This window comes from Amphiura filiformis, unplaced genomic scaffold, assembly GCF_039555335.1.
Source record: "Amphiura filiformis unplaced genomic scaffold, Afil_fr2py scaffold_74, whole genome shotgun sequence".
NCBI classification, from domain to species: Eukaryota; Metazoa; Echinodermata; class Ophiuroidea; order Amphilepidida; family Amphiuridae; genus Amphiura; species Amphiura filiformis.
In genome coordinates, this window is record NW_027305538.1 from 295,756 (window position 1) to 315,505 (window position 19,750).

The window sequence follows — 19,750 nt, forward strand, 5'->3', positions numbered from 1 at the left end:
TGAATCACATTTAACCAATTTCATCTTAAGCAAATCTTAAGCATATCTTAAACAGATACATCTTTGGATCAAACAGAGGATTGGATTGGAAAACAGCATTTTTAACACGCAATTAAATAATTAGAAATCTCCAAAAGAATAAACAATGCCAACACTAGCAAACGAACATTTTGTATTCAGCAAGATCTGGCATCAATGCTTAAACCATTTACTGATATATAATATATTAAATCCACCGTTATTTACAACCAAGTAAATAAAGATACTCCAAATAAGCAACAAAGCATTTATAACCCTGGTATAAAAACGCAGTAGAAAGGGAGAAAAGCATGAAGGCAACCAATAGCCCACTATAAAACGCAGTAGAAAGTGGAGACAATCTACTGACAAGATTCTTCAGGTTTTGAAGAAACTCCACCACCCTCAATAAAAACGCAGTAGAAAGTGGAGACAATCTACTGACGAGATTCTTCAGGTTTTGAAGAAACTCCACCACCCTCTATAAAAGCGCAGTAGAAAGTGGAGACAATCTACTTATGAGAATCTTCAGGTTTTGAAGAAACTCCATACAAAGCAATCAATAGCCCAATAAAACCAACAAATACCATAAAACGCGGTAGAAAGTGGAGACAATCTACTGACGAGATTCTTCAGGTTTTGAAGAAACTCCATTCAAAGCAATCAATAGCCCAATAAAACCAACCAATACCATAAAACGCAGTAGAAAGTGGAGACAATCTACTGACGAGATTCTTCAGGATTTGAACAAACTCCATACAAAGCATTCGATAGCCCAATAAAACCAATCAATACCATAAGATTCTTCAGGTTTTGAAGAAACTCCACCACCCTCTATAAAACGCAGTAGAAAGTGGAGACAATCTACTGACGAGATTCTTCAGGTTTTGAAGAAACTCCATACAAAGCATTCAATAGCCCAATAAAACCAATCAATACCATAAAACGCGGTAGAAAGTGGAGACAATCTACTGACGAGATTCTTTAGGTTTCGAAGATACTCCGTAACACATGCAAACCTCTATAAAAACGCAGTAGAAAGTGGAGACAATCTACTGACGAGATACTTCAGGTTTTGAAGAAACTCCATACAAAGCATTCATTCCCCTTCTATAAAACGCAGTAGAAAGTGGAGACAATCTACAATTGATATTCTTCAAGATTTAAAGAAATTCCATACAAAGCCTCTATTTTAAGCATAAAGCAGCATAATTGGACTTACCATTTTATTGGAGTATCTTTAACCATATTTAGTTAACTGATTCACCCTCCAGCTTTTGGGAGGGTGGGTGGGATTTTTTGGTCCATCAAGATCGAAGGAACAATTGCAAGTGCATCACTAGGAGAACTATGGACATAACAAAGGAATGAAAAAATAAGGCGGGAGACCTGAATGGCTGCACACCACTAAAGTGACAGCTGACTGGACAGAAAAACTGAGCTTGTTGCTATAACAACATAACAACAACCCCTAAATTAAAACTGAATTGACCAGGAGACCAAAAAAACTTTAAGTGTACTTGAGAATGCTCAAGTGGGAATAAGAGGATAAGCCTCTACACCTAGATGCACATGACAGCCTAATGTCCCCTGCTGCTGAGACAATCTAGTTTTTAAAAGATTTGCAACTTTAAAAAACGGAATTGTCCTTTAAGGGCAGAGTAATGGGAGAGAACACGGACCTTTTCGAGCATCATTATTTTTGAATTGTATGTCCAAAGTATATAAAACTAGACATTTTTGGAATGGAAATGAGTCAAGGAATCCCATGGTGACGTCAGATTTGTTCAAAAATCTTGAGTTTTTGACAAAATCACAAAAATGCACTTTTTTACCCCAAAGTTATTTGTGACAACTTAAAAAAAAATCCGTTCGGAGTAAAAAAAAATTAGTTAGTTTTTCATGGAGAAGAGACATGAACTTAGGGAAGGTTTTTTATTTTGTTGAAATTACGTCTTATTTTTCAAATATTGCAAAAAACATGTGAAAAAAGCAATTTTGTCACTCTATTAAGCTAAAATTGCACATAATGGTGTATATTTTTGTTCAAAACAAATATTTTGAAAAAATGAGAAAACCTTCCCTAGACTTTGATGTGCTCTAAGCGATAGTGCAAAAGGTTTACCTTTTGCTTGCATATTTTTCGAGTTATCTTGTCACAAAAATCATACAATATTGTTAAAAATGAACTCTGAGAAATCGACGTTTTAGTAAAAAAATGTCAAAATTATGCACAAAACATCCTTATATTTTAAAACGGCAAGACTTTCACGCTTGTAAAAGCTGTATCTGGTGCATGGTCTAAATATGCATCTTTTTGCACCAATGAATCTATAATGTCTGTTTTTTAGTGCACCTAAATCCAAAATAATTAAAAAATCTAAGTGGCTTTTTCACTGCAAATTTTTGTTTTGTTTACATCACATTTGCTGGTGTTAACAACATACCGAATGCGCCTTGACTGCGTTGGACATACTCGCAGAGTTACGCCACGTCACGCTGACGCTTGAATCGCGTCGTGTAATCACAATATTTCAGCATTCGCGCATTGCCGCTCATTATTTCCCGCCAATTTACTAAGCTGTCTTGAGCCATGTGACTTTTTAGAGTTGAAAAGAGTGAAATAAATCAAGGAAAAATTACAAGTAAATATTAGGAAGTTGTATTTTTATCAGTTTCAAGTGAAAGAATACATGTTAGTGTTGATAAATATCAAGAAATCTCAAATTCGGGTGTGGACGAATGTGTCTCCCCTTACTCTGGCCTTAAGCTTGTGTTTACATAACAAAACAAAAACACTACAGGTCATGTATCCACTGTTTCCAAATTTAAAGCTACAATATCACCATGCAAGACTCACTTTTAACACTGATGCACTGATAATATCAATCCACAATACATAAGGTCTAAAAATTAGGTGCTTATCAAAGTATACAGTGAATTTAGAAACAATGAATATCGAAGTGTATGCGGATTAAACTGAGATCATACAGGATGACTTGCCGTTTATTCTGTTGAACACAATGGGTGATAACTAGATGGAGCGACACCATTTAGTTGGGTATGATACCTAAATGGTGTGATACCTAAATGGTTTGTAATTACAAGTGTATGGAAGCTGTATACAAAGGTAACGCAGTATAGAACCATGTGCTTAAGTTCTTACCTTTTCCCAGATTGACTAGCAACTCTGGGGACAAATAGCTATATGTACATCCTAATCAGCCACAGTACTGTAATTTGAAATTGAATTAAAACAACTAGTTTGCGTATGACATCCTGTCAACCAGACGGAAAATGACGTACTGCACAGGTCAAAAACCAATCACACCCCGCTTTTGCCCTGACGTCAGATGCAAAGTAGTTGTTTTGGATTTGGTCTCCGATTATATAATGTCATATCTTAATCCATAGAACATCTGTGAAGAAGTCAGAGTCACACCTGATGAAAGTTCTACAACCTATACAATCCAACGTTGCACCTGTTAAAACCTTGCTGCTTCTTATGGATTCCAGTTTGACAGCCTCTCTAATTATATACTTACAGAACCTCTTTTTGAGATGACTGGGGAGATGACCACCATGCAAAGGGTTTATGAAGTGACCAACTGGTGTGAAATTACAGGTTTTCATCTTTACATAGGTCATCATAATACACTACCAGATTCCTACTGCTGCCGACCCCAGAGGTACAGTGCTGCCGCCAATAACTAGAGTAACCGTGGAGTACCAATCCAGTACCAGTGTTTGTACTGTGATTCCGATGTATGTATTCCAGGGTACCCTCACAGGTACTCCAGAGTAGCTGAAGTAGCTGGGCAGCAGTGTACCTCTGGGATGGCAGCAATATGAATCTGGTAGTGTACATGGGACAAAGTGAAAGATATTATAAAAGAATCTACTTACCGGTACAAATTTTGTCAGCTTTGACTAAAAGAGCTCCTCGGTCTAGAGCTTGACGTCTAAACACGCCACAAAATGTACCTGTGTCATGTAATAAAAACCATTGAAACTGTGATATTCAAGCATTTAATGCACAATGAGGTTTTGTGAATTACTCCTTTTTTGCAAATAAGCCCAATCGGCATTGGAAGTTTGCAATGCATTGTAGGGCAGTTTTTGCAGTTTTGGGACTCTAGAGTAACTCCTTTGACCTTTCAGAAAATTCAGAAATATTGGGTTTTTGTATGTACAAAATATAATCTAAAATGTTTTACAATATTTAAAACAAATATAAAAAATATTAGTATTTTATAAATTAATTATTTGGTATTTTTAATGATCAAAATTATGACAATAATAAGAAAATTAATAATAATTACTTCAATTTTCCCGATATGTCAGAGGTCAAAGTGTCCCAAAACTGCTCTCAAAAATCGGAAGTTAGAATGGCGATTGGGCTCATTGTTGAGTTCCAAGTTTAATAGACAGGCCCAATTGATAGATCAGAATGTGATTGACAGTATTGCGAATATTGCTGTATATAGCGGGAAATTTCCAAGAGGAAACCACAAACTGTTCAGAGGTGCTAAAATCATGAAAAATTGATACCGCTAAATATTTTAAACTTAACATTAGTAGCTGCACTTGGTTTCTTTTCTCCACAATTTCAAACAGGTACACATTATTAAAGCCAAAAGCAATATATTTGCAGTTCTGAAATTAACCGCGAACAGAACGAAAATGAAACCGCTTGAACATTTCCCACTGTACAGCAAGACTGGCAGGTCCAATTGATAAGCCAGTCTGAATGTGTCTGCCACTCCTATTGTGGAACGGGAATTGTTATGCATTAGACTAAAGGTTTTAATTGTTGATAAAGTGATCATGTTTTTAAGATATCATGAAAGAAATGTCTGTTTAAATAATTGATGTATGATAAACATTTTTTAACAAGGAAAATCAGATGACAAATTGAGTGTTAGGGCATATGATATGGGCATAATTTCTACATGCATAGTATTGAACAATGTACCCTATTTGACTTGGTATAATCTTCATATGGCATTTCAAATGAGCTCTGGTTTTTGCAAATGATAGCTAAATGATTTGTCTTTTATTGAGTGATTTTTGAAAACATATTTTAAAATATCTCCACATTTGTTGGGTCCTGCTTCTGATGGGACACCCTGTATATAGCTACTCACAATTATTCTTCAGGCCAATTTGTTTGACTATGTCATCCATGGTCCATCCATACAGCTCCTGTATAATGGAATTAATTCAAACATATGCATTATTTATCAAAACATTGTTTATCTAGAAAGACTTAAATATTATTTACAAATTTGGAACCAAAATCCATCATTCTGTATTTTTTTTTTTTTTTTTTTTTTTTTTAGTTCACGACTTGGTATTTTGTGATATTTTGAGGAAAAAATCTGATTTTTGCCGAATTTTTTGGAAAAAAAACTAAAAAAAAATTCTGCATTTCTTTTTTTTCAAATCACGCTATTTTACAAACGCGCGCGCAAGCTTTGAGACAAACTTCTTTTTTTTGGCCTAATACTAAGCACACATACACCATTTGGTTACAAAGAGCACTCCACAAAGTGTGATTTTATAAAGACAGATATTCATTGAATCAATTCCATTAACAGCCCGTTTTTTCTGACTGTTAATTTTCTGTCAATTACAGCATGAACTTTCAGAGATGCAGTGAAATTCTAAGCATGATGATGTCAAGTATATTTTTCTTATTCTTTCAGTCGCAGTGTTGTCATAACTTGGCTATTCCATGGTTAGTCCTCAACTAGCCCTCTGACACTGGAATGAAAAATTGCTCATGTGGTAAATGGGAAAGTTAAGGTTAATTTGAAAAGGCAACCTAATTTTTCCATGAAAAAGTTTCAACTTGTAAAATATTGTCCAGTTTGATATTCTCTCACTTTCTGCTTAAGAAAAATGTTAATATATTGTGTTGAACCAAAAAGAATGAACAAAAACTGTAATTTCTCTATACACCCGATGCAAAGTTTCACTCCAGATCCAGGGACTATTAAGAGTGATAGATGGAGTAAAACCCTGGCTGTATGACTGACAGAATAACATAAACTCATATTATCTGTAAAGTCCACCGTGGAGTGGTTTCTCTAAACTGGGAAAAAATAAAACTACAGAACCTTTATTTTCACCAGTCTTTCCTTACCTCATAGGAAACAATCTTGAGAGGAAGTTCATATTGTTTTTCATTCCTTTTCACTGTCTGAAAAAAGACACAAACACACAAAAAAATATAATTTTATATTAATTATGTACACATGAAACATTTAGACTCTTCTACTGATGACAAACCTCTTGATTTTAATCTCTAACAAGGGACTTGTAGTTTAAATTTTAACTTCTGTATCACCCAAATCATTTCACCTATATCGGCTTTGAAATCATTTCCCTAAACTGCGGACCAATGAAAATAATGTAACATTTTATGTCTTTAAATTTTTTTAGTCAAATTTCAAAGTAATTTTATCCCATAAAATGCTCAAATTAAATTATGCAATATGCATGTGTATTTTGATGATCTTATATGTTTAAAGGGATTGCTTGTTTGTTTATTTTTTATTTATATGATTAGATTTTCACCTTTTAGTACTCTTTTCCTTCTTTCAACAATGAATGATAAGATAAACAATGTCTATAGTCTGGAAATATTCATTTACATTAATTACTGCAAAATATGAAAGGCTAAGAAACCAATTGTTTTAAAATGCATACGTGTACACAGACTGATAATAATCATATCCCAATTAGTGACATCCTGATTTGTGTGATCAGTTACTATAGCAACTGTGTCAATTTTGTATGCGGGGCTTTAAATAGCAGGTCAAAGTCTGAGGTTCAGCAAATTTGTAGGAAGTAAATAATATCACTACATGATACACAGTCATAACTAGTATTCAGTATTTCAGTGTCAAACAACATTGGTGGAATAAGTCATGCATGGCTACAATCAGCAACTTCAATGCACTTTAGTTAGTAAACCACAAAGATGCCAGACTTTTTATCAAAGATACCTACAGACACAACTGCACAGTAAGAATGGAATCATATTTTGAATAATTGAATTGTCTACACAATGGCTTCAAACACCACCTATGAATGATTGTGGTATGAGATACAGCTCCAAATGGATTGAACTAAAGGAGTCTTCACCATGTTATGTTACTGGATACTGTTTTCAGCGAATTTCACAAGGGTTACATACAATTCCATGTTATACTCTTTCCAGTGAATTTCGCACAGCCTCAGGGTCCAAATAGACAAATCAAATTACCACCAATTTGATAATAAGGTCTCAGAATGGGAACTTGATATTCCCAAATCAAATTGATTCGCAAAAACGGCTGCTAGGAATTATTTGTCTTATGGTATTGGTAAGATATTTAACTTTATACAACTAGTAGCTTGGTTGGAACATCAAACCATATACCAAAGCAATATGTTTTGACAGTGCAAACTTGAACAATGGACGGATATTTTATTACATATCACCATGCACAAATATAAAGATGGTAATCGTCGTAACCAATGAACCAACATAGTATCCACCATGTTTATTGTCATTTTCAGTGCAATACTAGTTTCTATGGCAACCTCTGCACCTGCCGATGATGGCGTACATCCATTTCATCCTGGCAAGGTGCTCTTCATATCATTTGATGGTTTTAGATGGGACTACCTCACACGTACTGATACGCCTAATTTTGATTGGCTAATCGCAAATGGCGTTACCTCAGATCATGTCACCAGCTCGTTTCTAACCAAAACGTTTCCTGTGCATTACACCCTAGTTACCGGTTTATATCAAGAATCTCATGGATTCGTTGGAAACGATATGTACGATCCGGAATTAAATGTTCAGTGGTCTATAAAGAGTCAGATAAAAGACGCCACCTGGTGGGACGGTGGAGAACCGATATGGGTGACCAATCAGAAGCAAGGATTTCAAAGTGGTGTTTTTCAATTTCCAGGAATGGACTTACCGATAGGTGGACATAAACCAACCTATCACTTGCCAAAATATAACGGTGATTTATCCAATTATGATGTTATTAACCTCATCATTCCTCTCTTTGCCAACAACTCGATAAATCTTGGTGTTCTATACTTCGCAACGGTGGAACATGCGGGGCATCGACACGGTCCTGAATCCATTGAAATGATTCCGGCGATTCAAGAAAGTGATCGAACCATGGGGTATTTGATCACAAAATTGAACAAGATTGGAATCCTTAATGACATCAACATTATTGTGGCATCAGATCACGGAATGACGTCGGTATCAAACGATAACATCATCAGATTAGGAGATTACATTAATTCTGATCTGTGCAGATTTATTGATAATAATCCAGTCTATGGAATTTGGCCATATGATGGTAAGTATGAGGGACCAATTGATTTCTACACCATGGGGAAATGGGGGCATAAAAACTTTAAATTATGCTGTTCCAGTTGAAATCCATACACCCCCTATGGAAGACTTGACCTTAATCTTCCATACAGGGAGTGTGTATTTCAAATGGGTTTACCTGAATGGGTGACTCCATCTGAAATCTACCCCCCGTGTGGGAGATTAAAGTCATTTCTTCTATAGAGGTGGATTTCAACTGGAATAGCCCAGTAAATATTGTCTCACAATGCCCAGGACCAGCCAGCTCCATCTACCAGACATAAATGTACCTGAATTGCCACGTGTATCTTCTTTTTTTGACCACTAAACACCTTAATTCGGGGCAAAATAGTGTAATACCGAACGCTAGGTTTTTTCAGGTAAACAGTAGGGAATGCAAATTTGATACTGAAGTTTTGAGTTAAGGGATCTAAAATGAGCGTTTATTATGTTTCGACAGTATTTTTTGAGGACATGAGAGCACCTCAGACCTATCGAATTGCATTCTGAATACTGAAACATGTCTTTCTGATATCAAATAATTTTCATTTTTGAAAATCACTATCTAATACAAATTTTATGACAAATTATAAAAATTTGATATTTTTCAAATTTTTGATATATAACAGTCCTCGAAGTAAATTATATAAATCTAATGATATATTCTTAAAGTGTATTAACAGGGAGGAAAAGCCGACGGTCAATTGAAAATGTTGACCTTTCATATTGAAGATATGGATTTTTTTCCCAACAAGACCTCATTTTCTTTGGTGTTTTGGGGAAAAAATCCATATCTTCAATCTGAAAGGTCAAAATTTTCAATTGATCGTCGGCTTTTCATCCCACCTACATACACTTTAAGTATAAATCATCAGATTTATAAAGTTTACTTAAGTACTGTTAAATATCAAAAATATCAATTTTAATGATTTGCCATAAAATGTGTATTACATTGCGAATTTCAAAAATCAAAATTATTTGATATCAGAAGGACATTCTTCATTTCAGAATGCAATTCGATATGTCTGATGTGCTCTAATGTCCCACAATAAATACTGTCCAAACGTTCATACCCCTTCCCTTAAGGGCTCATATTGAAATACCCTACGTAATACCACGTTTTCACACAGAAAGAAGGCAGGATTCCCCTCGCTAAGCACGCGCCTCAGGAAAGCTCGGTCATAAAACGGATGGATTATATGCATCAGTGATACACCCTGCCCAGGATTTTAACAAAAGAAGGCTAGCACAGGAAAGCTACAGGATGGCGCACACCTTCCCATGTAAGGGAATTTCAATATGAGCCCTAATTCGGGGCAAAATAGTGTAATACCGAATGCTAGGTTTTTTCAGGTAAACAGTAGAGAATGCAAAATTTCATACTGAAGTTTTGAGTTAATGCAAAGGGAGAAAAGATAAATTTATTGTTGAATGATTGTGAATGTCTCCCATTCCCCCTGGTGTATATGCATCAGTCCTCTTTTGATGGAAACAAACAGGGGAGTTCATTATAATAAAGTTACTTTTATTACCACATTTAATCAAATCACAATATTGTGTTGGTGGTTTTTTGCAAAGATACAAACAGCTTTTCATCCAATTTGTAATAATTATAAATTTCCATTTGAATTGGCAACCAGGAACCTTACCCAATGACACCATACATAAACCTATCACACTGCCCTCTCTAGATGAGGCTGTTGAAATAGCAACTTCATTCCAAACCCATGTTGATAAAATGTGGGATATTTTTTAAACAAATGAAATATTTTTCTTCTAAATCACTTTAAAGATTCAGATTTAAAGGAAAGGATACCAGCGCACAATATCATTCTCCAGGGCTATTATCATGCTGAAATCCACAATTCCTTATACATTTAAAATAAATCATTTGTCTTCCATTGTCTTATGGACAGCTACAAATTGAAATTATGGAAACATATATCAGGTCAACTTCTTTATTCAATACCGGTATTTAATATAATTGGCCGCTGATAAACTTCAGCGAGAGTGCCAAGTTGCCAAGATACTCTAGTATATACCGATTCATTGTAAACCTACTTGGCAGTGGTATAGCACATGACCAGAAATCATAAATTCACTGGTTCATGTCCCAGCCATTTTGTAAATGTAGGTCTCCCCAAAACTGAACTTCCATCTAATTTAATTTAACTACTCGTCTACCAAATCAACAATCATAAATAATACTCAATTTTCCATTCTTCAATTTCTAACTATGAAATAAATTGCATTTCAGATAATAACATAGAGACCATCTATCAACTGTTGGTGAATGCAAACCCTCATATGACAGTTTACAAGAAGGCTGATATACCTGAGAGATTCCACTATAAACGCCATCGTCGCATCCCACCGATTATTGCCATTGCTGATGAACACTGGCATATAATGGTTGGCAATGAGACCTCATGTAAGTATACCATTATTTGATGACTTTACATTTATTTGCACAAATTCATCTATAAGGTGAGAAACCAATATGTACAGAGTACATAATAAAGGATGTTAATATTGTTGACCAGAGTCTTTTTGGGGCGCCCTCTACGGAGGCGTCCCACAATATTGGCATGTACTTGTGAGTAGCTTCTAATTTCAGTCTTACTAGATTTACTCCGCAATTGTTGTGCTATTTTGCTAAAATTATGCCCTTGCTCAGAAATAAATCCACAATATGCTTGGATTTTATTTTATTATTGTTTTCTGTTATGCACAGGATAAAATGGTGTGCGTATATTCTTTGTTTAAAAGACAAAATTAATGGATTTGTAAAAACACCAAATAAATCGAGACCTTTGACCTTTGTAACCACTTTGACCTTTGTAACCAGTTTACACGCCTCTTAGAACCCGATAGACGGTGACCAACACTTTGGATTACAATAGCCTAATCTGAATGGCATAGTCCAATAAGCTCAAATAAACAATCATAGTGCAAAATTTGACCTAACTTGCAGAGTATGAGTTTTTGTACCCAAAGTTTCAAAGTCAGGCATCTTATCAAGATCAAGATAGTGATAGTGACATAACAATTAACACGCTTATCTTACCAAGGTCTTATCTATCTGCATGGGGTAATTGGAAATTATGGTGTAGCCTATTTGTTTTAAGGATGAAACAACTGGCTCCTTTTGCATGGAAATTAGAACAAATTACTATACAAGCTGTATCAAAAGTTTGGTACCCAGCAGTTTTGATAGTAATTGAAAAGCCTGGTTCTTCCAAATGCAATATCGGGTCCCCCTTAAAATGATAAAATGATCAGACCATAAATCTTTTGTGACTGTTTATGACATTAATCAACAAATTATGCGGATCCTAGATGTGTCGAGGATGTTATGTTTATGAACAAAACGTTACGTTTGTATTTTCAACATTGTTAATCATTGCTACGTGTATGTTAACAAATGAAAGTTCTGTAATTATTTTAATTCTTCAATGCTAGTAAGTATTCTTTTGGATATCATCAAATTGTAAATCTCTAGTCAGATTTTCAGTGTGTTAACAACTATGTATCAAAGATGTTACGTTCATGTACAAAACATTAACGTTCTTATCTTGTAAACATTGTATACCCATATAGCTACTTTTGAAGAATGAATGTTCTGTAATTGTCTTTTATCCTTCATCTCTATTAGATTTTCAGTGTATTACCAAGTAGATGATGTATATGTATCACAGACGTTATGATGTATATGTATCACAGACGTTATACATTCATAAAAACTTTTCTTTTGGTCAACATAGGGGTAGATCCTCTTCTATACTATCCATCATATACCCCCCTGCATAACGAAATTCAACAATATTCAATATCCAAAGCAATATCATCACTACAATATGCCCCAAAATTGAACTCCCCACCCCACATAATCGCAAATTGACACGACAGCTTCATTCCAATTCAATTTATTTCATCCAAAACGGTCCTGTGATACACCTTCCCCAATCAAACACATTTGTCTTGCATTTGATCATCTTCTACTCTTCCCTAGAAAAAATCATTATGATACCAAATCCCGGGACCAAATCTAAACACCATGCCATGGAATTCACCATATCACGTCCAAGCTCACATAATTTGGGCGCCCCATTCCTTTTTTAAAGGAATTTTTATTTAGTGTCCAGGTAGACCATATAATATGATATATTGATGTGGCAGGTTACAGAATAGGGTTACTCCATATGAAATCAAGGAGTCGCCCCACCTGACCCCTTCAGATTTGCTTTATATTTTAGTCATATGTTGTACCTGTAAAAATATTAAAACCTGCAAATTTGAGGTTTGTAGCTCTTACGGATTTTCGGTGGCAGCCATTTAAAGTTGGAGTAGGGAGGTCTAAATTTGGACCCAAAAGTTGCCCTTTAAATAAATTTCATCTTTGGGAGTCTGTGGCTTCTTTATAAAAAGAAATAGAGGTCTGAAACTTTGTATACACACTAACTGCATGCCCAATTTGTCAAAAATAAAAATAAAAAATTCTGTAATTCTTGCGTTGTGTCACGGGGTCATTAAATATGCAAGAAAAAATGTAATGTTTTGTAAACTGGCAAGTTGAGCCCCCTAAATTCACATTTTTTGTCAGATTAATTATTTTTGTTATCACTGATGCTATATATAGGATAAATACAATGCATATCCAAAAAATTGAGGTCCCAACTCATTTACATTTCGAACAGCGCCCTCACGAAGATGACATTTATTGTAAATTCAACATTTTCAGGGGGTCCAAAGTCGATGTGGTCCACCTTCAAAATTTATAAAACATCACTTTTATATAACTACTAGTCTTAAATTACACCTTTGCTAAGTCCCAGTAATTGTATAGGTTGACTTCATATAAAACAACAAGCCCAAAGTTGACCATTTTCCTATGATTGCATGTAGTGCAAATGTGCCCAAATTCGGAAGGCTTGAAAGTCAAATTGGCCCCAATATTGAAAATAAAATGGAAATAAAAGTAAATAGGGCCAATAACTACGCATCTAGTCATTTATTTTCAATATTGTGGCCATTTTGACTTTTTTAACCTCCGAATTCGCACATTTGCAGTACATGCAATCATAAGAAAATGGTCAACTTTGGGCTTGTCGTTTTTTATGAAGTCAATCTATAAAATTACTGGGATTGAGGAAAGTTGTAATTTAAGACTAGTAGCCATATAAAAGTGATGTTTTATAAATTTTGTAGGTTGACCACATTGACTTTGGGCCCCCTGAAAATGGTGAATTTGCATTAATTTTCATCTACACCAACTTTAAATGGCTACCGTAGAAAATCTGTATATATTGAAAATGAAATGGAAATAAAAGTAAATAGGACCAATAACTACTCATCTAATCATTTATTTTTAATATTGTGGCCAATTTGACTTTCAAGCCTTCCGAATTCTGCACATTTGCACTACATGCAATCATAAGAAAATGGTCAACTTTGGGCTTGTCATTTTATATGAAGTCAACCTATACAATTACTGGGACTTACCAAAGTTGTAATTTAAGACTAGTAGTTATATAAAAGTGATGTTTTATAAATTTTGAAGGTGGACCACATCGACTTTGGGCCCCCTGAAAATGTTGAATTTGCAATAAATTTCATCTTCGTGAGGGCGCTGTTCGAAATGTAAATGAGTTGTGACCACAATTTTTGGATATGCATTGTATTTATCCTATACATAGCATCAGTGATAACAAAAGATAATTAATCTGACAAAAAGTGTGAATTTAGGGGGGCTAAACTTGCCAGTTTACAAAATATTACATTTTTTCTTGCTTATTTAATGACCCCGTGACACAACGCAATTACAGAATTTTTTATTTTTTATTTTTGACAAATTGGGCATGCAGTTAGTGTGTATACAAAGTTTCAGACCTCTCTTTCTTTTTATAAAGAAGGCACAGACTCCCAAAGATGAAATTTATTTAAAGGGCAACTTTTGGGTCCAAATTTAGACCTCCCTACTCCAACTTTAAATGGCTGCCACAGAAAATCCATAAGAGCTACAGACCTCAAATTTGCAGGTTTTAATATTTTTACAGGTACAACATATGACTACAATATAAAGCAAATCTGAAGTGGTCAGGTGGGACGCCTCCTTGATTTCATATGGAATGACCCAATAGTTGCTGCTTATTTACGAAGGACATTGGGACTATTTCACTTTCCCAACACTGCCTTAGTGCTGGTGACTTTTTTTTTCAAAATCTAAACTGAACACCAGGAGGCAAGAGGACAATTATAATTCTTAGTTTGAATGTTACTGCCACTTTCCTCCCTCTCCCCATGTATGTACATGATCCACCAGTGGAGCTTATGCGACCCCTACGCAGAACTTCCGATAGTGGATTAACTGCGCACGGTGGACGCAAGGAATCCACTGACGGATTTTCTGCGCACGTGCGCTGAAACAACCCTCCGTATATGGGCGCCGGTGGAGTATTTCTGCGCACGGTCGCAGGGAATCCATTGACGGATTTTCGGCGCACGTTTAAGAAAAAGGATAGAAAATATGAAATATTATTTAAAGTAAGAAATTATATATACAGAGTCAGAAGTTAGAACGGTGGAGTAATTCTGCGCACGGTCGCAGGGAATCCACAGTTGGACTTTCGGCGCACTTCCATATATAGCTCCGGTGGAGTATTTCTGCGCACGGTCGCAGGGAATCCCCTGACGGATTTTCAGCGAACGTGCGCTGAAACTCCCCTCCGTATATAGCCCCGGTGGAGTATTTCTGCGCACGGGAAAAATATATATAATATTTCTTACTTTTTCTTAGTTTTTTTAAACATGAGACATTTGATCGCATGAGCCGTAACTTCTGACTCTAAAGATATAAGGCCTAAATAAAATTTCTTACTTTCTACCCTTTTTCTTATCTCTTATGAAACATTACAGGTATTAAATCATAACAATTCATGGGAGGATTAAAACGTGCGCCTACATTCCGTCAGTGGATACTCTGCGACCGTCATGAGAATTACTCCACTGGCGCTTATATACGGAGGGACTTTCTGCGCATTGCGAGTGCGCTGAGAATCCGTCAATGGATTTCCTGCGACCTTGCGCAGAAATACTCCACCGTATTAAAAATAAACTCTAAAAATATATACATTTCATACTTTCTAAGTTATTCTTTTTAAACACGAGACATTTGATGCGCAGAACCGTAACTTCTGACTCTAAATAATATTTCTTACTTTCTACCCTTTTTCTTATCTCTTATGAAACATTCTAGGGTAGGCCAATATTAAGTCATAACAATTCAAGAAAAACGTGCGCCGAAAATCCGTCAGTGGATTCCCTGCGACCGTGCGCAGAATTACTCCACCGGCGCCTATATACGGAGGGGAGTTTCTGCGCGACGCGCGCTTAAAAATCCGTCAGTGGATTCCCTGCGACCGTCGCAGAAATACTCCACCGGTACCTATATACGGAGGGAGTTTCTGCGCGCGTCGCCGAAAAATCCGTCAGTGGATTCCCTGCGACCGTCGCAGAAATACTCCACCGGCGCCTATATACGGAGGGAAGTTTCAGCGCATAATGCGCGAAAATCCGTCAGTGGATTCCCTGCGACGTCGCAGAAATACTCCACCGGCGCCTATATACGGAGGGAAGTTTCAGCGCATGTGTGCCGAAAATCCGATCATTTCCGATCATTCAATCATTTCCAACCAACTAGATCTATTATTTTGCTAATTAATTTACCTTTCTTGGTTATTAACTTTTGGTGATGAATCAATTCAAAGCAATAATAATTATTGACAGTAATGGGTGATTTTGGATGTTCTAAAAATGTATTTTGCGGCATTTAGAATACCTTAATTGTCGTCTGCAATCACTATCGGCATGATAAGTCTAAATGCCAAAGCGATGAGCATTGTATCGCAAACTTTGGCGATTGCCCATTGCTTCCCAAAAGTGATGCATCGCAATCACTCAGTGATCGAGCATAAATTCAGCTTTATGCATAATCCTTTTGCACTTTCTTGGTACATAAGAATAACTTCCACATACGTTTCCTTTTTTACATTTTCTTCCTCAAATTTATAGGGTACAAGGGTAACCATGGATATGACAACAGCCTACAATCTATGCAGACACTTTTTGTAGCTCATGGACCAGCCTTCAAGAAGGGTTACCATGCCAAAACATTCACCGCTGTAGAGTACTACCCAATGATATGTTACATCCTGGGAATCAAACCTGCTCCCAACAATGGCTCCCTAGCATCAGTCATGGCAATGTTTGCTTCACCAGGTTCGGGGTCTATTTTTCATATCTTGCTACCGGGTATTATTGGCGTGTGTGCATGGTTACTCTATGCTTTTGTGCAGTACAAAATAACAACAACTACAGTACGACCGCATATAGAAACTCGGAAGAGTGGAAAGAAAGGTCTCTGATACATGTGCATTGATGGGAGGAGACCATACCTGGGTTGTTTTCTTAGGACAGTGCAGCTCCGAAAGACCCCTAAATGGGCTATTCCAGTTGAAATCCACATTCCCCCGTAGAAGATTTTGAAAATATGTTCTACAGGGGGAGTATGTTTTTCAAATGTAATTGGTCAGAGTTGATCATTTTGACACCCAGCTCCGAAATACCCCTAATGGGCTATTTCAGTTGAAATCCACACTTCCCCAGTGGTAGATTTTGGAAATATCTTCTGCAGGGGGAGTATGTTTTTCATATATATTTGGTCAGAGTTGATCATTTTGACACCCATATTCCCTCTGTATTATGGCTTTACCTCTATCTTCCACAACTGGAGTGAGTATTTCATGGAAGTTACCCGATTGTCTGTTCAAAACTCATACTCCCTCTATGGAAGACTTTAGCTAAATCTTCCACAGGGGTAGTGTGGATTTTAAATGGAATAGCCCAATGTTACCAAAACAGAGCGCTGCAAGACCCTTGATTTGGATCATTTCAGTTCGTTGCTCTGGTTTAACTATTTTTCCAGGCAGTTGATTTTGACAGTTCACAGTTCAGAAAGAGCCCCTTTTACTGATACTCCATCGGCTCACAAATATTAACCATTTCTAGTTCTGCGGGAGTATCCACACCAAAAGACTTGATGATGTGCCCCCCCCCCTTCAGCAGTGCATTATGTTACCATGTTTTGCATTAGATTGGAATCTACTGTATTGCATACCGTAAAAACTTGATAGTTAGCATATGTGCTGACTATCAAGTGCTTTTGAAAACATGAAATTGTACCAAAGTCTGGCGCTTTACCAACTGGGCTAATGGGGTTGAGACACACATTTGCGGGTTTACTTTTTTGTATATAACTATGTGTTTCGATGATTTGCTCAAAACCCTTTACACATTTGTGGATGGGGCTCTTCGTGTTTGCATGTTTTAAAGCGCTCGATAGTAAGCACATATGCTGACTATCGAGTTTTTACGGTAGTATTACATCATCATATGCTTACCTCTAGGGAGTCATCTCTGTACCCTGTAATGCCTTCATCAACAGATAGTAGCACCAAGTTGAGTCCATAGTTGTATCTTTCATTCAATAATTTCATCACATATGCTAAAACTGTAGAATCTGTAAATTAAATATATGTACAGTATATAATGAGAACAACTAGGTTTTGTAGACAATGTGTTTTTTTATCTTTTTCCAATTCCTTTAAATTGAGTTGATAATAAAGACAAGAAATAAAGAAACATTATTTTTAGTTGTCTATATGATTTACAGTTACATCTATATGGTGCAAACTTACTACATTATTTTGAAGATAAAATGTTTCAAAATATTTCTAAATAAAATAACCCATTGTAAACATCAAAGCACACAGTAAATGACACACACAATTATAGTTTAGTGCCCTCAATCAGTTGCCTTTGTAAGGAACAAAAAAATCAGTACCAGATTAGCCTCAGATTAAGGGGAAAGAACTTTGCTGACATGCTATACTATGAAATAGTGCCCTCATTTTATGCTAACAAAACGTGACACAAAAGTACAAACAAAAATTAATCACTATTGGAGGGCGCTGCACTAAGGGACATAGAACAGTGAAAACTCTTTGGTTCTCAATTTATGCAAGCAAAAAAGCTTGAAAGTATGCTATTGTTCTTGTAGTTATCAGAAAAATAAAGTTCAATCAATTTATATCTCACAGAAAAGACTAGGTTCAAATCCTTGTCAAGGATGAAAAAGTTTCTTCCTTGGCTGACTACAGGGAAAGAATAAATTAGTACGATACTAAGCACCTGTTTTTCTTAATAAAACAGCGCCATCTTTAGGGAAAATGCTATGTTTTACATGAACACATAACACATTGAAGGGTGCATGTGTAGTTTGGGGATGGGCACTAACAAGCTTAATGCACACCAATTACTAAAAGGCATACATGTTTAAAAATGCAACAACCATTTAAAAATAACTCATACTTTTGGTTTCATAATGACAAATCAGCCTGAATTTAAGTTTATTTTCAATTTACCCAACTTTTATTTTCCATAGTGTGAAAAGATTGCTACAACAATCTCTGCATCAAGACTCAAAGTAACACTTACCTTTTCCCCCAGATGATGCCCATATTGCCACTGTCTCTCCTGATGTGAAGAGGTTAGCTTCACAGATGGTATGGTGGACCTCTGCTTCAAACACCTTGTAGAAACAATCTCTTCATCAAGACTCAAAGTAACACTTACCTTTTCCCCCAGATACCCCTATTGCCACTGTCTCTCCTGGTGTGAAGAGGTTAGCTTCACAGATGGTATGGTGGACCTCTGCTTCAAACACCTTGTAGAAACAATCTCTGCATCAAGACTCAAAGTAACACTTACCTTTTCCCCCAGATGCCCCTATTGCCACTGTCTCTCCTGGTGTGAAGAGGTTAGCTTCACAGATGGTATGATGGACCTCTGCTTCAAACACCTTGTAGAAACAATCTCTGCATCAAGACTCAAAGTAACACTTACCTTTTCCCCCAGATGCCCCTATAGACCTTTTTCCCTCTATCCCACAATGCACTATTCCAGGGGGGTATGACGTAGTTCATCAACCTCATAGATCGTGTGCATCCGATGGTCTTTGCCAGGCCTTTGCAATTATTTTGTCTTAATATGGGCATACTGATTCCATATATGCGGATTATCGTAAAGGCCATCGATGTTACTAATTATGCAATAATTGAATACACGAGTGATGCAGTTACGGAGCGATGCAGAACATCTGTGTAAGAGATTTTGTGTTCGTTTTATTTTCAACTCCGAAAAAAAGTGAAACGGATGCGGTAAAATATCACTCGTGTCCCGTCATCAGTTTGTCACCATTAGGTCTATAAAATGTATGCAAAG

At 36.3% G+C, this 19,750-nt stretch overlaps 2 protein-coding genes across 2 annotated transcripts in view; one reads left to right on the top strand and one right to left on the bottom strand.

The window, feature by feature from the left end:
- LOC140144714 (cytoplasmic tRNA 2-thiolation protein 1-like) overlaps positions 1 to 19,750 on the bottom strand; it is a 153,172-nt gene that overhangs the window by 28,980 nt on the left and 104,442 nt on the right. Inside the window, exons 3-6 of the mRNA XM_072166524.1 lie at positions 17,869 to 17,987; positions 6,167 to 6,223; positions 5,166 to 5,223; positions 3,925 to 4,002 (exon numbers count right to left, since the gene is read on the bottom strand). Coding sequence (XP_072022625.1) covers positions 3,925 to 4,002; positions 5,166 to 5,223; positions 6,167 to 6,223; positions 17,869 to 17,987 — 312 coding nt within the window. The remainder of the gene's footprint in view (positions 1 to 3,924; positions 4,003 to 5,165; positions 5,224 to 6,166; positions 6,224 to 17,868; positions 17,988 to 19,750) is intronic.
- On the top strand, positions 6,912 to 17,875 carry LOC140144713 (ectonucleotide pyrophosphatase/phosphodiesterase family member 5-like). The gene is made up of 3 exons (XM_072166523.1): positions 6,912 to 8,396; positions 10,668 to 10,841; positions 16,481 to 17,875. The coding sequence occupies exons 1-3, from the start codon at positions 7,568 to 7,570 to the stop codon at positions 16,831 to 16,833; spliced, it is 1,356 nt and encodes a 451-aa protein (XP_072022624.1). The 5' UTR covers positions 6,912 to 7,567; the 3' UTR covers positions 16,834 to 17,875.

Coding starts and splice junctions, on each gene's coding strand:
- LOC140144713 (XM_072166523.1), top strand. CDS start 7,568: ATGTTTATTGTCATTTTCAGTGCAATACTAGTTTCTATGGCAACCTCT. Junction 8,397..10,667: donor TGGAATTTGGCCATATGATG/GTAAGTATGAGG, acceptor ATTGCATTTCAG/ATAATAACATAGAGACCATC. Junction 10,842..16,480: donor GGTTGGCAATGAGACCTCAT/GTAAGTATACCA, acceptor TCAAATTTATAG/GGTACAAGGGTAACCATGGA.